Source organism: Felis catus, chromosome B2 (assembly GCF_018350175.1).
Source record: "Felis catus isolate Fca126 chromosome B2, F.catus_Fca126_mat1.0, whole genome shotgun sequence".
Lineage (NCBI taxonomy): Eukaryota > Metazoa > Chordata > Mammalia > Carnivora > Felidae > Felis > Felis catus.
This window is the reverse complement of record NC_058372.1, coordinates 13484968-13504669: the sequence shown is the minus strand read 5'-3', so window position 1 is coordinate 13504669 and position 19702 is coordinate 13484968. Positions and strand designations below refer to the sequence as shown.

The 19702-nt window shown below is 59.3% G+C and overlaps 1 protein-coding gene across 8 annotated transcripts in view; it reads left to right on the top strand.

Moving 5' to 3' along the window:
• JARID2 (jumonji and AT-rich interaction domain containing 2) overlaps positions 1 to 19702 on the top strand; it is a 274188-nt gene that overhangs the window by 243392 nt on the left and 11094 nt on the right. For all 8 annotated transcript variants that reach the window (XM_023253662.2, XM_045057089.1, XM_023253664.2 and 5 more), the window contains 7 exons: positions 4576 to 5629; positions 8419 to 8921; positions 11651 to 11743; positions 14650 to 14768; positions 14860 to 14930; positions 15739 to 15853; positions 18333 to 18438. In XM_023253662.2, coding sequence (XP_023109430.2) covers positions 4576 to 5629; positions 8419 to 8921; positions 11651 to 11743; positions 14650 to 14768; positions 14860 to 14930; positions 15739 to 15853; positions 18333 to 18438 — 2061 coding nt within the window. The remainder of the gene's footprint in view (positions 1 to 4575; positions 5630 to 8418; positions 8922 to 11650; positions 11744 to 14649; positions 14769 to 14859; positions 14931 to 15738; positions 15854 to 18332; positions 18439 to 19702) is intronic.

The following is a 19702-nucleotide window of genomic DNA, read 5'->3' as shown; positions in this document are numbered from 1 at the left end:
GCTTTTGTAGATGTTGTGAGGTTGGTAAGCCACGATGTGGATTGTTGGGCCACACCACTCGCGGTCACTGTCCTCATTTATCGTGCTGAGGCTGAGCCACAGTGTGAAAGAAACGATCGCCTCCTACAGGCAGCCCGCGGGCATGTTTGGCAGGAAGATCTGCTGGGCTCCGTTGTTCCCTTTGGAGGTTGGGTCCTCACAATAAGCTGTACGGGGGTTGCTGCAAATATGTTGGCCTCAAAGATTCAAAGAGGGGGTTTAAATTCGATTAAAGAATCAGGAGTAGTTTTGTTTTTTAAAGTTCTGGAAAATAGGAACATCCAGAGAGAAGGTCAGAAAATCGCCTGCGCTGTAAGACGTTCAGGGTTTCAGCCGTGCCGCTCAGTGGGTCGTGCTTGTAGTTGGATTTGCAGGTGTTGGTGGCACGGTATTAAGGACTCCATTAGGTCACCTGTAGTGTGGGAGCAGGTGCTCTCAAAGGGTTGGGGGCTCCTACCAGAACCCAGCCTTGCCTTTTTGTTGGGAGGGTCCTGCGCTCATTAACTAGGGTCTTACCCTTTCTCTCACGAAGGGGTCTGCTGCACCAGGAGGCCTTCCCCTCCGCCTGCCTGGTGCAGTTCTGTTCATCTCAGGCTCTTTGTTTTTAATCCAAGTCTTAAAGTCCAAGTGGGCTGTCCCCAGCCTCCCAGCTCTGAAAGGATGAGCAGAGGCTCCCGACTCAGCAGCTCCCTCTGGTGGGGAACAGGAGCTTGACGACAGGATTCCTGGTTGTGAACTTGGCTCGGACTTCTTTGCCATGAAACCTCATGGCTGTGGGCCTGGAGGAGCTTGAGCTATGGTGGTGGGCCAGGGAGAACAGGCTGCAGACATCCCACCTCCTGCAGAGCTAGGTGGGTTTAGGGGGAGAGGGACGCAAAGGCAGAAGTCCCTGCCAGAGCCCAGAGAAGGAACAGCTTGGAGAGCTGTAGTTATTCAACCGCAGTGTTTCTCTTGCACCTTGGAAGGTTCTGCTGCGTGCAGCACGTTGCGTTAGGCCTCCAGTGAGCTAAGTGACCTCTTTCTCACGTGCTCTGGGTAAGTACTTCCTCAGGTGTGCACAGTGACATCCGTGAGCTGGCTGAGTGACCTGGGTATTTTGTTAAGCTCAAACTCAGTGTTTGCCCTTTTTTGATAAGGTGGTGGGTGGGAGGAAACCCTCCAAGGCAAGGTAAAACAATACCTTCCACCACCATTCCTTTGCTTTCTTTGGTAACAGTTGAGCACTGGACCCCGAAAGACCAGGACGGGCCAAGGAATAGGCATGTGTGTGCGGACAGGTGGGTTCCTGGGTTGGGAGAACGTGACCTCTGCTGTAGGCGGAACACAGGTGGGCTGGGTGGGAGGAAGAAATACGGTCAACGAGACATGTCCTTTCCCGTCTCCGTAGGTGATTTCTCAATCAGGTTCATTGAGTTCAGTGAGTTGTGAGGTTGATGCATTTAGTCTTTGAGCTTGTGATGTGTGGACCTGCACGCATAGGGTTTGGGCAGTGGCTTTTGAAGGGGACTGTAAGCATGGTGAGGAAGCAAAGGAACAGAGGAGCTCGCTCTTCTGGTTGGCCAGGGCAGTTCACTGCACATCTTGGCAGGAGCCACCCATGTTAAAGTTTACGGAAATACGTAAACAAGAAGGGGGGATTCTTTTTGCCATTGAAGACGGTGAAATACCTCTCTAGAATTCTGCCCTGTGGAAAATGTACCTCCCCATAACCTAGCACAGCAGGAGAGGCCATCAGGTGCCCCCAAGGGGGCAGAATGGATGCATTCAAGGCCCCTGTGCTTTTTTTTGTCTTTTTTTTTTTGGATGTAGAGTCTGAGAGACTCTGACTCTGGCTCTCCAGTCTCCCCTGGGTGAACCCTAATACTGGGCAGGAGCAGGGCCAGAATCGTTACAGGAACACTGAGCTGTTGGGCTCCCGCCCGCACTGATCAGATCAGAGTCCGGGTGGAGGGTCGGGGCGGTTAGGCTGCAGAATCAGCTTTATTTTGAGCTGGGTGAAGAGTTGGAACAGGCCGTCCTCTCAGTGGTTCAGGAGAGATCAAAGGCCTAACGGGTGCGTCTTCTATTTTCTGGGCAGAGGAATCCTTCTCTGAAGGTGCTGGATCCCTGAGGTCTCTCTCTGTCTCGATGACGGAAAAGTTTCTCCGAGCCACAGCAGGACTATGTATATGCTGTTTCTGGTTTTATCCTAAGTGGCTCGTTTTGGTTTGAGCTAATGAAAGCATTTGAAAAACACCATGGAAAACTAGAGATCGTTGTGTCCCTCACTTTACCTTTTATTCCAGGTAGGAGTGGTGCCCACCTTGGGAAGTTTCACCCACCCCCGGTTGTATACATTTATTTTTAACTTCTTGTTGCCAGGCTGTTCGCTGTTTTGTTTTAATTTTCCATTTCTTCATTCCACACTCTTCTCTCCCCCACCTGATCTGGTCAGTCCTGCCTCTCTGTACTCTCTGTAGGGTGGTGGGCAGTGGTGGACCTGACCATAAGTCCTGGGCCTGCCCCGCGGCCTCCCATGTGGGGCCTGGAGTCCAGAGGTCCAGGTTGCCTCACCAGAAACCTGGTTCCCTGAATGCCCCAGGCTTGGCTTCTGGAACACAGCCTCTTACCAAGATGTTATGGCTTTGATTGCACTGTGTGTAACTGGTGGCACATAGAGAAATACCCTTCTTTCTCTGTTTCCAGAATCTTCTACCGATGGTTTGTTTCAGTTCTTAAAGTATGTTCCTGCCTCGGCGTCAGCATCACCTGGGACCATGTTAGAAATTCAAATTCTCGGGCCCCATCCCAGACCTAGTGGTCTAGGAAACCCCGGGGGTGGGGCCCGGTGATCTACGGGTTCTGAGAGTCACTGATGGGAAAGTTCTGGTTTTGTGTTTGTTTTTCCCCACTTGGGCTGAGTGCATTTCCCTGGACGTAGTGTAGAGGTCACTCAGACAGACTCGGGCCCTGTCCTGGGGAACCTGATTCCCGTGGGAGCACTGGGGGCTGATTGGGAACACACGGCCTTTGTGCTGTGACGGGAGGATGCGCTCCTGCGTGACCACAGCTGGTCGGTCAGCTTCTCTGACCTGGGAACGCAGGCTCCTTCTATCCAGTCACCTCCTCGTGGGGGTTACCGGTGAGAAGCAATGGCTGTGGTTGTTCCGTTTCCTGCTGATTGTGTGATTTCTAGTTGGCCTCTTTTGGGGGTGGGGGTGCTTATGGAACCTGGGAGTCCCCGTTTTGAACTCTTGGTGCAGATGAGACATCGATGCCCAAGATGTTAGTGACCTGTCAGAGGCCAGCAGCAGCCGCAGCAAACAGGGCTGTGACGTGATGGTCACAGAGCAGTGCACCCAGCAGTGGCTTCTGGCTGGGCCTTCATCATTCTCTGGAAGTTTCGCATTTCCAGTGTGCACCCGTCACTCTCTGGTTTCCCTTTATAAGCAAGGGTGTCTTTATTTTTTTTTAGTGTGTGTTTGTTTATTTTTGAGAGCAAGAGAGCGAGTGCACAAGCAGGAGGGAGGGACAGAGGGAGAGGGAGACACAGAATCCGAAGCAGGCCGCAGGCCCTGAGCTGTCAGCACAGAGCCCGACACGGGGCTGGAAGTCACAAACTGTGAGATCGTGACCCGAGCCAAAGTCAGACGCTTGATTGAGCCACCCGGACGCCCCGACAAGGGGGACTTTTATGTGTCACAGAATTCCTGTGGTGTCCAAGTTGCGAGCCGGCTGAGACAGGTTCTAACCGGATGTGGAGGTTCTGTCGAGGGTGGGGAAGCCAGCTCTGCCCATGCAGAGGAGGGACTGGCATCTTTCGCTTCGTGGAAGAGGTCAGGTGCGTCCGGCGAGGCGGTCCCCGGGGCCCAGTGTCAAAGGTGACGGGGCAGACGGATGCCAGGGGCTGGCAGTCACGTGTCTGGGCTTGGCCTGCGACCTGCACGGGAGCCGGGCCACATGAGTGTGCTTGTTCTTTTCTTTTTGTGGTATTTTTGTATCTTTCCTTTTTTAGCACGTAGATTTAAAAATTCTGTGGGCAGAGCATGCTGTTCCGTGGAGCAGAGTGGCGAGCACGTCTTTTCTCGGAACAGGGGTGTGTGTGTGTGTGTGTGTGTGTGTGTGTGTGTGTGTGTGTGTGTCCCTGTGTCCGTCCGTCCCCTCTTCCCCTAAATGGGCAGGGATTTGCTCCTGTAAGTGTCCTTAACCTGTGACAGGTGACTGGGAGGCGAGTGGACAGGTGGTCATGGTGCAACCTTGATTTTCTGGAAGAGCCACCTAACATGCATGTGAAAATAGGCCCCGGAATCCGGGCCGCGGGCACTCGGGTCGGGCCACGTGTGTTTGTGTAGGAGGATAGGCCTGTGTCTGAACCGGAGTCTCTCTGTCTTCAGTTCACGGCCGCGTACGGTATTTGACGACGGCCCCGCACCTCCCCCTTCGCGAGGGCCGGCGGCCAGCTGGGTTTCGTCACCGCGTGCCGCGAGGTCACCCTCTTGGAAAGGTTACTAATTCTGCTCTTCTCGCCTCTCCCCCTCTACCTCTGCCGCCTCCCAGGTTTCGAAGGTAAACGGAGTCACTCGAATGTCGTCATCTCTGGGTACAAGTGCGACCGGTGCCAAAAAGATGCGCGAAGTCAGACCTTCACCGTCCAAAACTGTGAAGTACACTGCAACGGTGACTAAGGGGACTGTCACATACACCAAAGCCAAGAGAGAACTGGTCAAGGAAACCAAACCCAATCCCCACAAGCCCAGTTCCGCCGTCAACCACACAATCTCAGGGAAAACCGAAAGTAGCAATGCAAAAACCCGCAAACAGGTGCTATCCCTCGGGGGGGCGTCCAAGTCCACCGGGCACGCCGTCAATGGCCTCAAGGTCAGTGGCAGGTTGAACCCAAAGTCATGCACTAAGGAGGTGGGGGGGCGGCAGCTGAGGGAGGGGCTGCGGAACTCCAAGAGGAGACTGGAGGAGGCCCAGCAGCCCGAGAAGCCGCAGTCGCCCCCCAAGAAGATGAAAGGGTCGGCCGGCTGCGCCGAAGCCCCCGGCAGGAAGGCGGCCGCGGCGGTCCCCGCGGCCCCGGCCCCCGCGGAGAGAGCCCCGCCGCCCGGCCACGCCAAGAAGGAGGTGCCCGAGCGGAGCTCGGAGAGGAGCCGGCCGAAGCGGGCCGCGGCCGGCAAGAGCACGCCGGGCAGACAAGCACACGGCAAGTCGGACGGCGCCTCCTGTGAAAATCGTTCTACCTCGCAAACGGAGCCCTTGCACAAGCCGCACGAGGCGGCGGCCAAGCCCGACAAGGGGGGCGGCCGGGCCGGCTGGGCGGCCATGGACGAGATCCCCGTGCTCAGGCCGTCCGCCAAGGAGTTCCACGACCCGCTCGTCTACATCGAGTCGGTCCGCGCTCAGGTGGAGAAGTACGGCATGTGCAGGGTGATCCCGCCTCCGGACTGGCGGCCCGAGTGCAAGCTCAACGACGAGATGCGGTTTGTCACGCAGATTCAGCACATCCACAAGCTGGGCCGGCGCTGGGGCCCCAACGTGCAGCGGCTGGCCTGCATCAAGAAGCACCTCAGATCTCAGGGCATCACCATGGACGAGCTCCCGCTCATAGGTGAGGCGCCCCCGGCCCCGGGCCGCCCCCCGGGCCGCCCTCTGTGCGCCCGTCCCGTCCCTGGTGGCCTGTTCTCTGGTCGTAAGGACATCGGTCACACTGGCTGAGGACCCGCCCAGACACCTCATTTCACCCCACTCGTCTCCTTCAAGACCCCGTTTCTAAATGCAGTCCCCTGTCTGAGGCACTGGGAACTCGGGCTTGAACACGTGCACGTTTGGGTGACACAGGTCAGCCTGTTTTCTCTCTGTCCTCCTCCTCTTTCCTTGCACATCCCTGTCTCCGGTGATCGGGCAGGGCCTTGTCAGAGGCCACAGATCGGGGGACGGGTTTGAGGTTCTCCTGAGGGCTGAACCCACTGCAGAGCTCACCTCGGTGGCTCCCCGTGCGAGCACGTGTCCCGGCAGCTGCAGGGCCATGCCCCGCAGAGCCCACGTACAGGCCCCCCCCCATGTCCCGGGTCCCTCTTCCTCCCAGAAAGCTGCTCGTCCCTCTGGGATTCTCACCCTCTGTCTGGGTTGGGCTGGGTTTGCAGAGTCCGGGTTTGCTTTGGGGACGGCTGGGGAAGATCTCACACCCTTTCCCTTTCGGCTCCAGACCTACGAAATGGGCATGTTCCTGCCTCCGTTTCGGGGGTCCCGATTTTGTAAAGGCGGTGAGGAAAGGAGCCATTTAACCGCCACTGACGTGTCAGGGATTGGCCGTCAGGGCTCCCTGCAGGGGTGAGGCGAGGGAGGCGTCCTTACCTTCTCAGCAGGTGCCTGCAGGAACTGATGCCTGAGTGAGAATCCCGACTCGGGGTTGTGGGAACGGGCTGAGCAGGCGTGAGCTTTTGGTGTCGGCTGCGCCCTGCGTGTCCTCTGAACAGCACCAGGCCCTCCGGGCTGTGGTGAGATGTCTGAGCCCCACCCCGTGCAAGGGGGACCGTGGTTCTTCCGGGGATGGTGGGGGAATCCGGTGACGTAACGACAGCCAGCAACCTTTCGTCCAGAGTAGGTTCTCTTGGCCTTGACTCCTTCACGCAGTGCCTGAGGCTGGGTGGACGTGTCCCCACGGTGCGTGTGTCTACAGTCTTTGCTGCTGCCCAGCAGCGTAAAGCCTTGTTTGTCCCCATCCCTGAAAGGGGTGCTCAACTGGCCCGAGCTTGGCCGCCTCGCAGGGCAAGGGACTTAACAGTTTCGAAGCAGTTTTCCAGGATCTCCCAGTACAGGAGCTCCTTGTGCCTCTGTTCCCAGCCCCTGGGGGAGCAGGTATGCCTCCGGGAGCAGGGGTGAGGGAGGCGCTTGGCCGCTTGGAAGCCTCGCGGCCCTGCAAATGGGCCCAGTGGTAGCAGGTGAGGAGTCCGTGGAATGACGATTTCCAAGCAGCATATAAATTTTCAGGTGCTGCTGGATTATGCTCTCCATAGAGGAAAACACAGAGGTATGGATTGCCGCCTCCCCAGTCAGCCTGTGATCTGAGCGCCTGTGGCTGGCGGAGGGGACTCCCTTCCCTGTCCGCCTCTGCAAGTCCGGCACTGTGCCGCCGGCCCCACACCTCCCCATTTTGAGCTGGAGACCGGAAGCGAGTGATGGCATCTCTGCCTTATGGCCTCTCTTGCCCAAGGAGGGCGAGTTTCCTCACTGATCTCACCCAGCAGAGCTAATGACCTTCCAGTTGCCGACTCCCCTGGTGTCTGATGGGCTGGGGGACCTGTTCCCGCACAGTCTGCCCGGGGCACCCACCTCGTGGTCCCACGATGCCCAGGAGGCTGTCAGAGTCCACAGGAGCTCAGCGTCTTTCACTTTGTTTATAAATCTATCCACACGCTCCAAAGACCTAAAACCTAATTTTTACTGAACTTCCCTAGCATTTTGTTACGTATTTACTCCCTTAATAGCCAGTGGATGGTTATTCTGGAAGGTTTTGTTCCTCCTCTGTTGTCTGGAGGGAGGTTGCTTTCCAGGCCCCACATAGATAGTCCCTCTATGAGCGTTTTTCAAGTATATTTGCTTTTGATGTGCATTTGTACAGTCCTGAGAGTTGATCGAGGGGGGTATCGAACACTAGCCCACACCCCACCCTGACACTGAGGTAAGCAGTCTCTCGGGGGCCGTGGGCCATGAGAGAGAGAGTTGAGGGACAGTCAGACCGTCTTTCTGCCCTCTCAAACACTGCCTCTTGCCCTGGAAGTCAAGGGGGTGGAAAACCAGTCATTGTGCGTGTGTGGACGAGATGGGAACCGACAGCGGGCGCAACACGTGCGGTTTCTGCCGTCACAGCCGTTGCGGGGATCGCTGGGACATGGGTGCGGCTGGGCAGCACAGCCCAGGCCCTGTCCCTGTCTCCAGGGACGGGCCCCTGCCTCCTCACCTGGCTCCACCTGCCTCTTGGGGTTTGTGGTGGGGGGTGGGGGGGGTACCCCGGTACATGCTGCTCCTGCTGGGGGCGGGGCGCCCTGGGATGCTCCTCCCCGCAGACCCACCAGGCCAGCTCTCCTTTCATTCGGGCCTCCGCTTACCTGTCAGCTCCCTGGGGACACCTCTCCTGACCATCCCAGCTGAGACAGCAGCCCCTTAGCTCCCCAGCCCCTCTGCCTGCTTTATTTATCCCCGTGGCCTCCCAGATTGTCCTCGTGTAAGCACTAAGCTCCCTGAAGGCCTGGACCAATTCCGTTCGCCGCTCTGGCCCCAGGGCCCGGCAGCATCCTTGGCACCTAGCGGGCGGCCCCGGACTTAACCAGCTGGAGCAAGAGGGTGTCGTTCGTGGTCCTTGTCACTGAGTGTCCCCGTGCTTTGTCCCCGTCCCAGGAGGCTGCGAGCTCGACCTGGCCTGCTTTTTCCGGCTGATTAACGAGATGGGCGGCATGCAGCAAGTGACTGACCTCAAAAAGTGGAACAAACTGGCGGACATGCTGCGCATCCCCAAAACCGCCCAGGACCGGCTGGCCAAGCTCCAGGAAGCCTACTGCCAGTACCTGCTGTCCTACGACTCCCTGTCCCCGGAGGAGCACCGGCGGCTGGAGAAGGAGGTGCTGATGGAGAAGGAGATCCTGGAGAAGCGGAAGGGGCCCCTCGAGGGCCACACGGAGCATGACTACAACAAGTTCCACCCCCTGCCTCGCTTCGAGCCCAAGAACGGGCTCATCAATGGCGTGGCCCACAGGAACGGCTTCCGCAGCAAGCTCAAAGAGGTGGGCCAGGCCCAGCTCAAGACGGGCCGACGGCGACTCTTTGCTCAGGAAAAGGAAGTGGCTCGAGAGGAGGAGGAGGACAAGGGCATCCTCAGTGACTTCCACAAATGCATATACAAGGTGGGCCCCCGGCGGGGCTGGGGGGCTGGCCGCGGGGCGGGGCTGTGCGGGCCCGAGGCGCCGGGCTGCGGTCTCCGGTGGCGCCCGGAACGGCAGTGTGTGCAGCTGCGGGCGGGATGCAGGCCTGGGACGTCTGACCCCTGTGAGCCGTGACCGCCGGTGAGCCCCATGCTGGCTCCAGGTCCTTGGATCTCCTTTGCATTAGGGGGCATGGGCACCCACGTGCCGGGGACACAGCGGCTTGGGTGTAGACGCCCACGGGGCCGAGTCTGCCCCTCGGAGCGCCCCCAGCCCTTCCAGGTGGTGGGAGCTGCTCAGTCGGGCCGGACTCCCCGGGCTCGGGGCACTGGGAGCCCCTTTGCCTCCTTGTCTGGATCCTGAGCCGCCCATCAGCCCCTGGCTCTGCCCGGTCCCTTCTGGGGAAGCGATCCGCGCAGGCCTCTGCAGGGAGTTGCTGGGGGGCTTGCGGGAGGGAGGCAGGAGCCTGGCAGATAGAAGCGCGCACGGTTTTCTCCTCTGCTGTCAGATCGCATGGCTGCACCTGCTGTCCTGAGAAGTCCCTTCCTCCAAAAGGCGGGTGGAGTCCCTGTGAGGGCTGCCTGCCAGGGTGAGCAGGGCACCTGGCACGGTGGGCACATCCCAGCTGGGACCCTCACGTGGCGAGCCGTGCCCACCCCTGAACCCCCCTGGCAGTGGCGTGGCAGTTTCATGGTGCACTGACAGGCTGCCGTGGGTCCCCGTCGTTCCCCACCCGCACTGCCCCGGGGCCCTGCCTGGTGGAGTCTCCATGGGCTTCCGACGCCGATTCCCTCCCGGAAGCCTGGGACTTCTGCGACTCCTCTCCGGGTTCTGGGTCTTTCCTTTCTGAGCCCACGGGAAGTCCCCCCCACTCCGGCTGCCCTGTGCCACACTTCCCTTTTCCTCCTGGGCTGTAGTCCTGTGCGCCTTTCTGGAAGAAGATGCCCTGCTTGCCTAGGTAGAACTTTCTTACTAGACCCATCAGGGCGCAGTCTCCTTTGCTCTGGTTCCCCGTTCTCATCCCCTGGCGCTGTCCCCAGAGACCCTGGGCGGAGGGGCGGGGACCCTTTTACCCTTGGGAGATAAGGGAGAGGAGGCAGGTGGAATACATTCAGGCGCATGTTTGGGTGTTCCTCGGGTGTCTGCTTGAAAAGCTCTTCTCGGCTGAAGCCATTTGTTAAATCCGGCGACTCCGAATAGCCAACTCCAGAAATGAGATATTTTCTACTTGTCACATTTTTCATTTAAGAAGGTCAATTCTATGAGAATGAGGTGAATCTGAGTAGAGTGTTTCTGGAAACGTGCCCTGTAACTGACAGCTTTAGGGTTCATCACAACAGTCTGGCCGTGGTGGCCACGGGGGTGTCGGCAGCAGCCGTGTGCGTGCCGAGCGAGGGCCTGGGGGGGGGGGGGGGTTGCGTCCTGAAGCCCTTGGCCCTCCGTGGGTGTTGACTGTTGGGCACCGGGTGTCCTTTTTGCGAATTACAGGTGCTCTGCTTTTTGGGTGATGCAAAGCCCTGTCTCTCTGGCTGGTAGGTTCTTCCCTTGTAACGTCTGGAGAAGTTTGCCGTCGCCCCACGCGGTCCCTTTCTGTGCTCTAGAGCAAAAGCAGATGCCACAACTTGCATGCCGATCGCTCTGACTTTCCTTCCTCCGGAAGGGTCTGTCACCTGTTCTAAACCCGTTAGCTCTATGGGGGTGCACGTTAGGGAAGAGCCACGTCTGCCGCTCTGCTTCTGGCTCCCCGCGCTCACGGCCCTCACTCACTCATTCACTAAGGGCTGGGGTTCCACAGGCCAGAGACGTAGTCCGCTCCAGCGCCGCTCCGTCTCCAGCCCCCGGCACTAGGCCTGGTATACAGTAGGTGCTCAGTGAGTATCTCTGCAACCAAGGGACAAACGTGCCCGGTCAGGAAAAGCACAGCTCTGACCAGGCTTGCCTCTGCAAAACGAAACCTCCTGTCTGTGGAGGTGAGAACGGAGTCTCCGGTGGGATTCCCAGGCCGAAACCGTGAGCCGTCTTGAGCACGTCGCTGTGGAGACCGCCGGGCAGGGGGCAGCAGAGGGCAGGATGCTGGCCGTCCTGATGCTAGGTATCTGGCATGCTAGGTGCTCCCCGGGAGGTGGGAGGGGGCAGTGCGTGCGTGGCTTCTGTGGCAGAGAGCGAGCAGAGCGCTTCTGCTCCCCAGGTTTGCTCGAGGAGGCTGCACGTTTGGCTGGTTCTCAGGTGTGGAGGGTGCCTGACGTTTGTGTCTCTCGGGCCCTCTCCCATCCCTGGTCCGGCCCCAGCTCCGAGCGGGTCTGGGATGCCGCTGGTTTCTTCCCTGGCCCCCAGCCCCTCCTCCTGCCCCTCAGGTGGGGTAAACTGGGGGGTTCTGCGCCCTTCCCGCATCGTACCCCCTTCCCCGTAAAGCGAAGTGTGCTTCTGTGTGTCACGGGTGTGCCTGTGCCGAGGCCCGCCTGGTGCACGGCCTCCATCTCTGCCGGATCAGGGCAGGGGTCCGTCTGCTGCTGGTGCGAGGCCGAGGGGCCCTCTTTCCCCTGCGGTCGGCACCGAGGACCCTCCCGAGAGCACGTCCTTCCGTGGTCCCTGCCCACGTCAGCTCAGGACACACAGCGGCCGTGGTCCAGGACAGGGGTGCGGCCTCGCGTGGGGTTGGGGCTCAGTTTGGCTTCTCACGCTTTTTACTCTCGTCTTTGTTTTCTTTCCAGGGAAGGTCTGTGTCTTTAACAACTTTTTATCGAACAGCAAGAAATATCATGAACATGTGTTTCAGCAAGGAGCCCGCCCCGGCTGAAATCGAGGTGAGCGCGCCTCCCGGGGCCCCGGGCCCCCTGGTGCCCGATGGTGCTGAGGGGACCCCCGGGGCCATCGTGGGTGTCTGTGTGCGGGGGGCTGGCAAGTCGTCGCCGAATCTAGACTCACTCAAGGGCACAAGAGGTGCAGCGAAGAGTGTGTGCCTCCCCCCGGCCAGGGGTGGGGAGACGCCAAGTCGGGGTGAGCTCCGGGCGCGTCCCCTGCCTGGGGGCCACTCCTCACCCCGTCGTCTCTTATGTAAGAGAATGTTCGGAATCCCTTGAAACCACTTTTGGTTTTGCACTTTTTCTCTTCTCCCCTGTTTTCTCTTTAATGGGGCTGGCAGATCGCCATCTTTGTGCTTCTCCCAACTCTGTTCTTGGAGTTAGCGTGAGGCTGGGAAGCCCGGAGCCCTCCTGTGCCCGGCCGATTAGGGGGCTTTCTGGGTGAGCCGCTGCGGGACGGGGACCGGATCTGTTTGCCTCCCCCACCCGGTGCCCCGCGCCTGGTCCTGTCGAGGGAAGGAAGCCGAGCTCCCGTGGCTGGTCGAGGGCAGCGGCTGGTGGGCGGGTCTCAGACTCCGTCTTCCTGTCGAGCATGTCTGCCCCTGTGCACACACCCGTGCTGACCGCTGGGGGCCCGGCTTCCCCGGGGTGGGACGTCAGGACAAGTCCCGGGACGGGCCAGGTCAAACCAGGCCGCACGGGCCACGCACGGCAGCCATCAGAAGCCCAGGGCCGGAGCCCCGGCCCCACAGATCAGGCTTCCCCATTGGGGGAACCTCCCCGTGTCTGGTTTTAGCCCCGAGTGTCGTCCTTCCCTTGGGCCGCATGTCTCTGCTGATCTGCACGGGGCCGCCCCAGCTCTGTTCCCTGGGTGGCGCCTCCGAATACCACACCATGGCCTGACCCCCCTGCTTTGGACCCGCGGAAGCCGCATCCCTTCAGCCACGACTCTGGGTCACACTTGCTTCCCGAGTGCTCCTGGCATTTGTGGGATGTGGTGGCAGGAGAAAGCGATGGGACCTTTTGGGGTGAACAGTTGGGCTGGGAAGAGAGGCCTTGGCTGCTCAGCGCAGGTCCCCGTGGGGGCCTCAGAGGCCGCAGGGTTTGATCCTGTGTGGGGCACGAAGGACACACAGCTTGTTTTAGTTTCCTGCTCAGGAATTCGTTCTGAGAGTCTCGCTTTCTCCTAAGCACTTGCCTAATATTTGAACACCAGGGGAAGGTCTGCTAAAATCCAAATCCAGACTTGGATGAGTCGGAGTCTGTCTAGCTTCTAGATCCACCAAAGAGGTCTGGGCCTTCCTCTTGGCTGGTGGCCATCCGCTTCTTCCCCAGGTGGCCTTTGGTCGTTCTCTACACCCGGTGGCAGGGCCGGGCCTCGAGCTATCCCCTCACACAGACTCTGTTCCTCCCCTTCCAGGAGACACGCTTAAGGAACCCAGACACACAATGTTGTGGGATTTTTTCTTGGGGCTTTCGGCCCCTCCAGGCTGGTCCCCCTTTGGAGAAGTTGTTGTGGAGCCTGTATGGTTCGTGGTAGCACTTCTCTGAGCCAAACTGCACGTCGTGACACCCGCTGCCTGTTCGCTAGGCTTCCTCCTTTCCGTGTGGTTCCAGCTAAATGGGGTCTGCCAAGGTATTAGGGAAGATGATGCTGTGCTTCTGGAATGAAAATTGAAAACAAAAAAGGCCTCTGAGTTGGGGGCATTGCCTGTGGGAAACTTGAGCACATCTTAGCTGTTGGCAAAACATGTTCCTGACCCCCCTCCGCCCCTGGCTGTTTGGGTAGGACTCCTTACAGCCACCTGGTAGGCTTTTAAAACTGGTCGTGTGACATCCCCCCTGGCACCCTGTCCGATTTAGTTGGCTGGATCACAGTCCGGGTGGAAGTAGCCTTCGCTCCTGGTGATTCTGATGCATAGATGGGGCTGAGAAGTCAGGATCACCCGTGACTGGAAGGGAGGAAAGTGTGTGTCTGTCAAGATGGCCGACCTGGAGGCCGTGTTCTTTATAGGATGATGGGGGGACGGCTTCCCCCTCCTTCCTCTCGTTGCTTTCCCCCTGCTTTTCGTATAAATAACTTAAAAAAGTTTTAAGTTTATTTATTTTGAGAGAGAGAACATAAGCTGGGGTGGGGCAGAGAGAGGGGGAGAGGGAGAATCCCGAGCCGGCTCCATGCTGTCAGCGCAGAGCCCGATGTGGGGCTTGAACTCCACAAACCATGAGATCGTGACCTGGGCAGAAATCAAGGGTCGGACGCTGAACCCACTGAGCCACCCAGGTGCCCCGTGTAAATGACTTCTAAGACTTTGTAAAAATACACATAACGTAACGTAACCACCTCAGCCGTTCTCTCTGTGTGCAGTTCAGTGGCATTCAGTGCCTTCACGTTGCCACGCGACCGTCCCCACCATGCGTCTCCGGGATTTCATTCTCCCAGACCGAAACTCTGTTCCTGCTGAACGCTAACTCCCCGGCCCCTGGCCGCCAGCGTTCTTTTCTCTCTCTTTGACCGTGGTGCCGTGTGTCCGTGTAGGTGGAATCACACGGCGCCTGTCCCTTTGTGCTCGGCTCACCGCGTTCAGCCTCGGGTCTTCGGGGTTCATCCACGTGTCCGCACGGCCTTCCCTTGAGAGGCCGAGTCCTGCATCGTGTGGATTTTGTGCACCTGCCGGTGGGCGTTTTGCTGAACGCGGTGACCAAGTATCGGTTGGCGCCCGTCCGCGGTTCTGTGGGGATGTGTCTGCTCCCGGGCGATCCGACCCCCCCGTCTTACTCTGTGCTGTCGGAGGCGCCCCGCCGCTCCCGTGGGACGGGCTCCTCGGCCGCACGTCGATGGCCTCGCGCCGACCCGCGCTCCGTGACTCGCGCACGGCACGGTGCCGACCGGGCCTCTCCTCTCCCCGCAGCAAGAGTACTGGAGGCTCGTGGAAGAGAAGGATTGCCACGTGGCCGTGCACTGTGGCAAGGTGGACACCAACACTCACGGCAGCGGATTCCCAGTGGGAAAATCAGAACCGTTTTCAAGGTAACGTCCTATACTCTGGCCTGCACTTGGGGGCCTCGGCGGTGTCCCCCCCTGCCAGTCTGTGACGCCCCTCTGCTCTCCTCTGCCGCAGGCACGGATGGAACCTCACCGTCCTCCCCAATAACACAGGGTCCATCCTGCGTCACCTCGGTGCTGTGCCTGGTAAGCCTGGTGCGGCCGCCGTCTTCCGGGTCCTGAGGCCCCTTGCCCCAAACGACCAGGACGGGACAGGAGGCTAGCGGCGTAGATCACGTAGATTGGAAGCTTTGGTCTTTAGCGTGCAGAGGAATGGGATTGTTGAAGTCAGAAAAGTGTGCAAAGGTGAACCGAATGGTAGCATCTAAAAGCGGGGGAGACACTTCGTGGCCAAGGTGTCATCTTGAAATTGGTATTTTCAAAGCTGATGTCCTGACTTCTTAGGGCTGGTGTGGGCTCAGAAGTGATCGATTGCTCGCAGAGGGCAGGGACAGCCAGGTGGTTGTGGTCACTGGGGGTTGTGGTCACTGACGGCTGGGCCCCTCCACACGCTGGGAAGTGGCGGGGGGAGCAGGCGATTCCTCGAGGCCTCCCCAGAGAGTGGGGCCTGAGCTTCCTGCCTCCATCCAGCACACGCAGGAGTTCAGGTCGACACGTCTGTGGGGCGTCCTGAGCTGAGGTTCAGCGGGCCACGGCACGTGGCTGGTGGATGACAGTCCGCGTGTGCTGCCCCTCGGGGCATCTTAGGGCTTCCCGCCGAAACTCACAGATGAAGATGTTCTTAAAAACCGTTTTGTAACCGTGTCTGCCTGCCTTGGCTTCCTTTCTGCGTAGCTAACAGGAAGGAGCGAGCACCTTCTCACCGGTGTCGTCTGACTTTTGAGTCCTGTTTCTTTCTATTTCTCTCCGCTTGGGAAGAAGGCAGGGGTTTCTAGGTGCCGTCACTCAGGGACCGTGTGGCTGTCCTCTGTAACGCCTCTCTCCCTCTTGGCAGGAGTGACAATTCCCTGGCTAAACATCGGCATGGTCTTTTCTACCTCATGCTGGTCTCGAGACCAAAACCACCTTCCCTATATCGACTACTTACACACTGGTGCTGACTGCATTTGGTGAGTACGCCTGCCATGGGGGCCCCAGTGTTCCGGAAAGTTCCACCTCTCACCAGGCGGCTGACCGCCCCCGGGAGCTTGCTTGTGTGGGTTGGTCCTGTGCCCCCCGGTTCAGTCACAGGATTTCTTAGCTCCCTTGGAAGCGCTTGAGGTGGCAGGAAGGTTTCGAAGGAGGTTTGATTTGCTCGAATGGTGAGCAAGGTTGAGCATCGTCTCGTGTGCTTATTGGCCGTTTCTGTTCCTTTTTTGTCAGCTGCCTGCTTACCCTTGTTTTTTTTTTCTAGGACGTTATTTGTTGGTGGTGTTTTCTAGGACTTCGTGTCCTGTTAGGGGTAAGAGCAGTTAGGGGTGTCACAGAAGGTGGAGTGTTTGTGCTGGGTCCCCAGCCTTCCCCTCACCCAGTGTAAACCGTCCTCTCCCGGGCCTGGTGTGAGGTTATTTTTGGCATCTCTACAGCCGGGTGTCCGACCCGTCGCTGCCACAGAGCACAGGTGTCCCTGGGAGCGGGTCCCTGCTGTGGGAGAGGCACGGGTTTCTCTTACCGCTGCCTGGGTGCCCACCTGTGACCCTGCCCTGTCCGCCCGTCCCCATCCACGGCCGGTGCTCTGGGCCCTTCCTTCCCGGTGGCAGATGGGAAATAACTGCACGTAGTCAGGCTGTCCTGTCACCTGACAAGCCACCAACACCACATCTGTCCCACACTAACTGCAGCTGTTGTCCTGAGGGGGTGATTCGGCATTCTTTATTAAAACACGCCAAGTCGCACAACTGGTGCTCTCCCCCCGGGAGCCTGTCTCTGCCACAGCCTCCGCACCAGGACTCCCCTGCTCTCGGGCCACGTTCCCACAGGTGTGCTTAGTGTCGAAGCCTGGCGGGACCGGGGGACCCCTGTGGGGGCTTCGCCACCGAGAATGGGGGGTCCTTGGCATCGTGCGGGAAGACCGGAGCGGGGGCTGGTGGCCCGAGACAGAGTGCGTGGCGTGCAGGGGTGTGCGGCCTGCTCATCTGGAGGGCTGTTCCCGTGGATGAGCTTCTGTGGCCACGCCCGGCTTGGGGAGCAGAGGGTCCCGCCCAGGCCTGTGACCCGGCCCGCCCTGCACACAGGGGCGAGGGGCGGTGAGGTGCTGTGGCTGCGAGGCCGTCCTCGCCGCCTGGCCGTGTATTAGAGGTGGGGAGATGTCGGACTCCGTGGGCTTTTGGAAGCCTCATCCCCGGAAACCCTGCTGGTGGAGAGTGAAGAGGAGGCCGGGATGTGACCCTGGGACTTGATGGTGTGTGATTTTTCTTAAAACAGGTGATTTAGGTTAGAACGCCTGGATTTCAGTCACAGGTCAGGAGTAGGATACACGGGCGTTGAAATCAGCATTTACAGAGAACGTGAATGTGGTGCTTGGCGACTGGAAAGCAGGATTTGGCCTCCAAGGGCAGGGTTGCCTCACAGACTCCGGTGGCGATGGATGGCCAGCCAGTGGGCCCGTGGGAAGGTTGGACGTTTGGAACTGGTTGTCTCGGGGGCAGGATGTGAGCTGCCTGGCCGACTCCCCTGAAGGGAGGTCAGTGGCTTCATTGGCCTGTGGCCCAGTCAGGACCGTGCCAGGAGTGTGTCCCTGGTGGGCCCTCTTGGGACACTGGTGACGATTCCCCCCCTCCCCGTAACACGGTGAGGTTCCAGATTCTTCTGTTGGTGAAGTTCTGCCCACGACTTCAGCCTTCCCTCCCCCCAGCATCCCTGCGGCTCCTTAGCTCCGGCCAGAAAGGCCTGCTCTGTCCCCTGCCCCTGCGGCCTGGCCCCTCTGTCTGCCTGTGCAGCTTGCCTGATGTGGCTCTCGTGGTGGCGCCCGTCCTGTGCCCTCAGCCGGCTGAGCCCGGCTGGCTCCTGGCACCCGGCTCCCTCCGGGAATGTGCTCCTCTGTCCCCTGGGTTTTTACCAGCTCCCGTTCCAGGATTTCACAGCCGTTGTGGTGTCCTTGCAGCCTTGGCCGTGAGGTGGCGAGTGCACAGGCTGGACTCCTCTTCGGAGAACACGGGGGTCCCCTCGCCCGTTCCGGCCGCTGCAGCCCTCAGCTGCCCGGGGGACCAGCGCCGGAGTCCTGTCGTGTCCTCTGAAGGTTTAGGGCACTTAGCAGAGGCTGATCGCGTCTGCATGTGTGTCTAGATCTGATTTCCAGGCGGCTTTCGACATCTGGTTTGGGTTTGAAGGCTTTTTGGCTCATGTGTAGCTCAGCTCCACGTGACGGGTGCGTTCGCCCGCCGTGGCTGCGTTCTGGCCGCGTTGGCTGGGAGCAGCGGTGTCGCCCTGGGAAGCGGGGCGCCAGTCACTGGGGTGCGTTCCTCCTCCCGGCTACCCCCCAAGGCCACTTTGCAAGCCGGCGTTCGCTCCCCTCTCGGACGGAGGGTTGCAGCGTGGGCCCAGCGAGCGCTCCCCGGGCAGAGGCTCCATGTCAAGGCTGTGTCCCGCCCGTGTTCCCACACAACCCAGGTATTGCATTCCTGCTGAGGAGGAGAACAAGCTGGAGGATGTGGTCCACACCCTGCTGCAAGCCAACGGTACCCCAGGGCTACAGATGCTGGAGAGCAACGTCATGGTAGGTCCCCCCCCCGCTGCCCGGGGCCGCGGATGCTGGCCGGGAGCGGGCATGCAGGATTGGGACCCAACTCCGAGCGGTCTTATCGAGTCCCTTTCCTTGCTGGCCTGCCCCCCAGAGGCAAAGAGGACATTGAAAAATGAACCCTCCGGGGATCCGTGCAAGCCAACCTGTTCTCTTTTACGAAAGCGGTGTTTCCCTCAGACGGCACGGGGTTCCGGGCTTATGAGGCCCAAGCTGGCCTTTGAGTCTGTTTCAGGGCCTGCTTTTTCTGTAAGTGGAGACCGGGCAATCGAGGAGGCGGGGGCCACGGGCTTGTGTCGGGTGGTCTTCTGGCTCTGTTGTGCCCTGCCGTCCCCACCTGCTGGGCACCTGGGTGACTGGGCTACCGGTCGGGGATGTTCACCGTCACAGGACCAGCACAGGGGCTTCTGACCCTGTCTTCAGGAAGTCCTGGGCCAGTTGAGTTTCTGGGGGTCTGTAGCCTTGAGCTGTGTCCTGACGCCTGAGTTCAGGTCCCCTCTGGCCTCTGCTGACCCCCGCCTCAGTCTCCCGTCCCTGCAGGGCCCTGCTCACTCTGGGTTCAGCCCAGAGAAAGGGGAGCAGCAGCCCCTCGATGTGCTGGGCCTGGGGCCCCCAGCCTGCACCCCTGTGCTCTCCTGGCTCCAGAGGCCTCCCAGCAGCCACCCAGGTGGTATCCATTTACCCCGTTCGAACCTGGCAGTGGTGCATGGGGACAGGGCCGGGTCTTCACCGAGGCCGTGCCCCTGCGGGACCGTTGTCCCTCTTAGGCCGGTATCCATGCAGATCTTTGTTGTTCTTAGGAATTATGTGTCTGTCTTTTCTTTTTTAAAAAAATTTAAGGTTTATTTTATTTTTTTTTTAATTTTTTTTTAATGTTTATTTAAAAAAAATTTTTTTTTAACGTTTATTTACTTTTGAGACAGAGAGAGAGCATGAATGGGGGAGGGTCAGAGAGAGGGAGACACAGAATCTGAAGCAGGCTTCAGGCTCTGAGCTGTCAGCACAGAGCCTGATGCGGGGCTCGAACTCACGGACCACGCGAGATCGTGACCTGAGCCGAAGTCGGCCGCTTAACCGACTGAGCCACCCAGGCGCCCCAATGTTTATTTATTTTTGACACAGGGAGAGACAGAGCATGAACGGGGGAGGGTCAGAGAGAGAGGGAGACACAGAATCCAAAACAGGCTCCAGGCTCTGAGCTGTCAGCACAGAGCCCGACAAGGGGCTCAAACTCATGGAC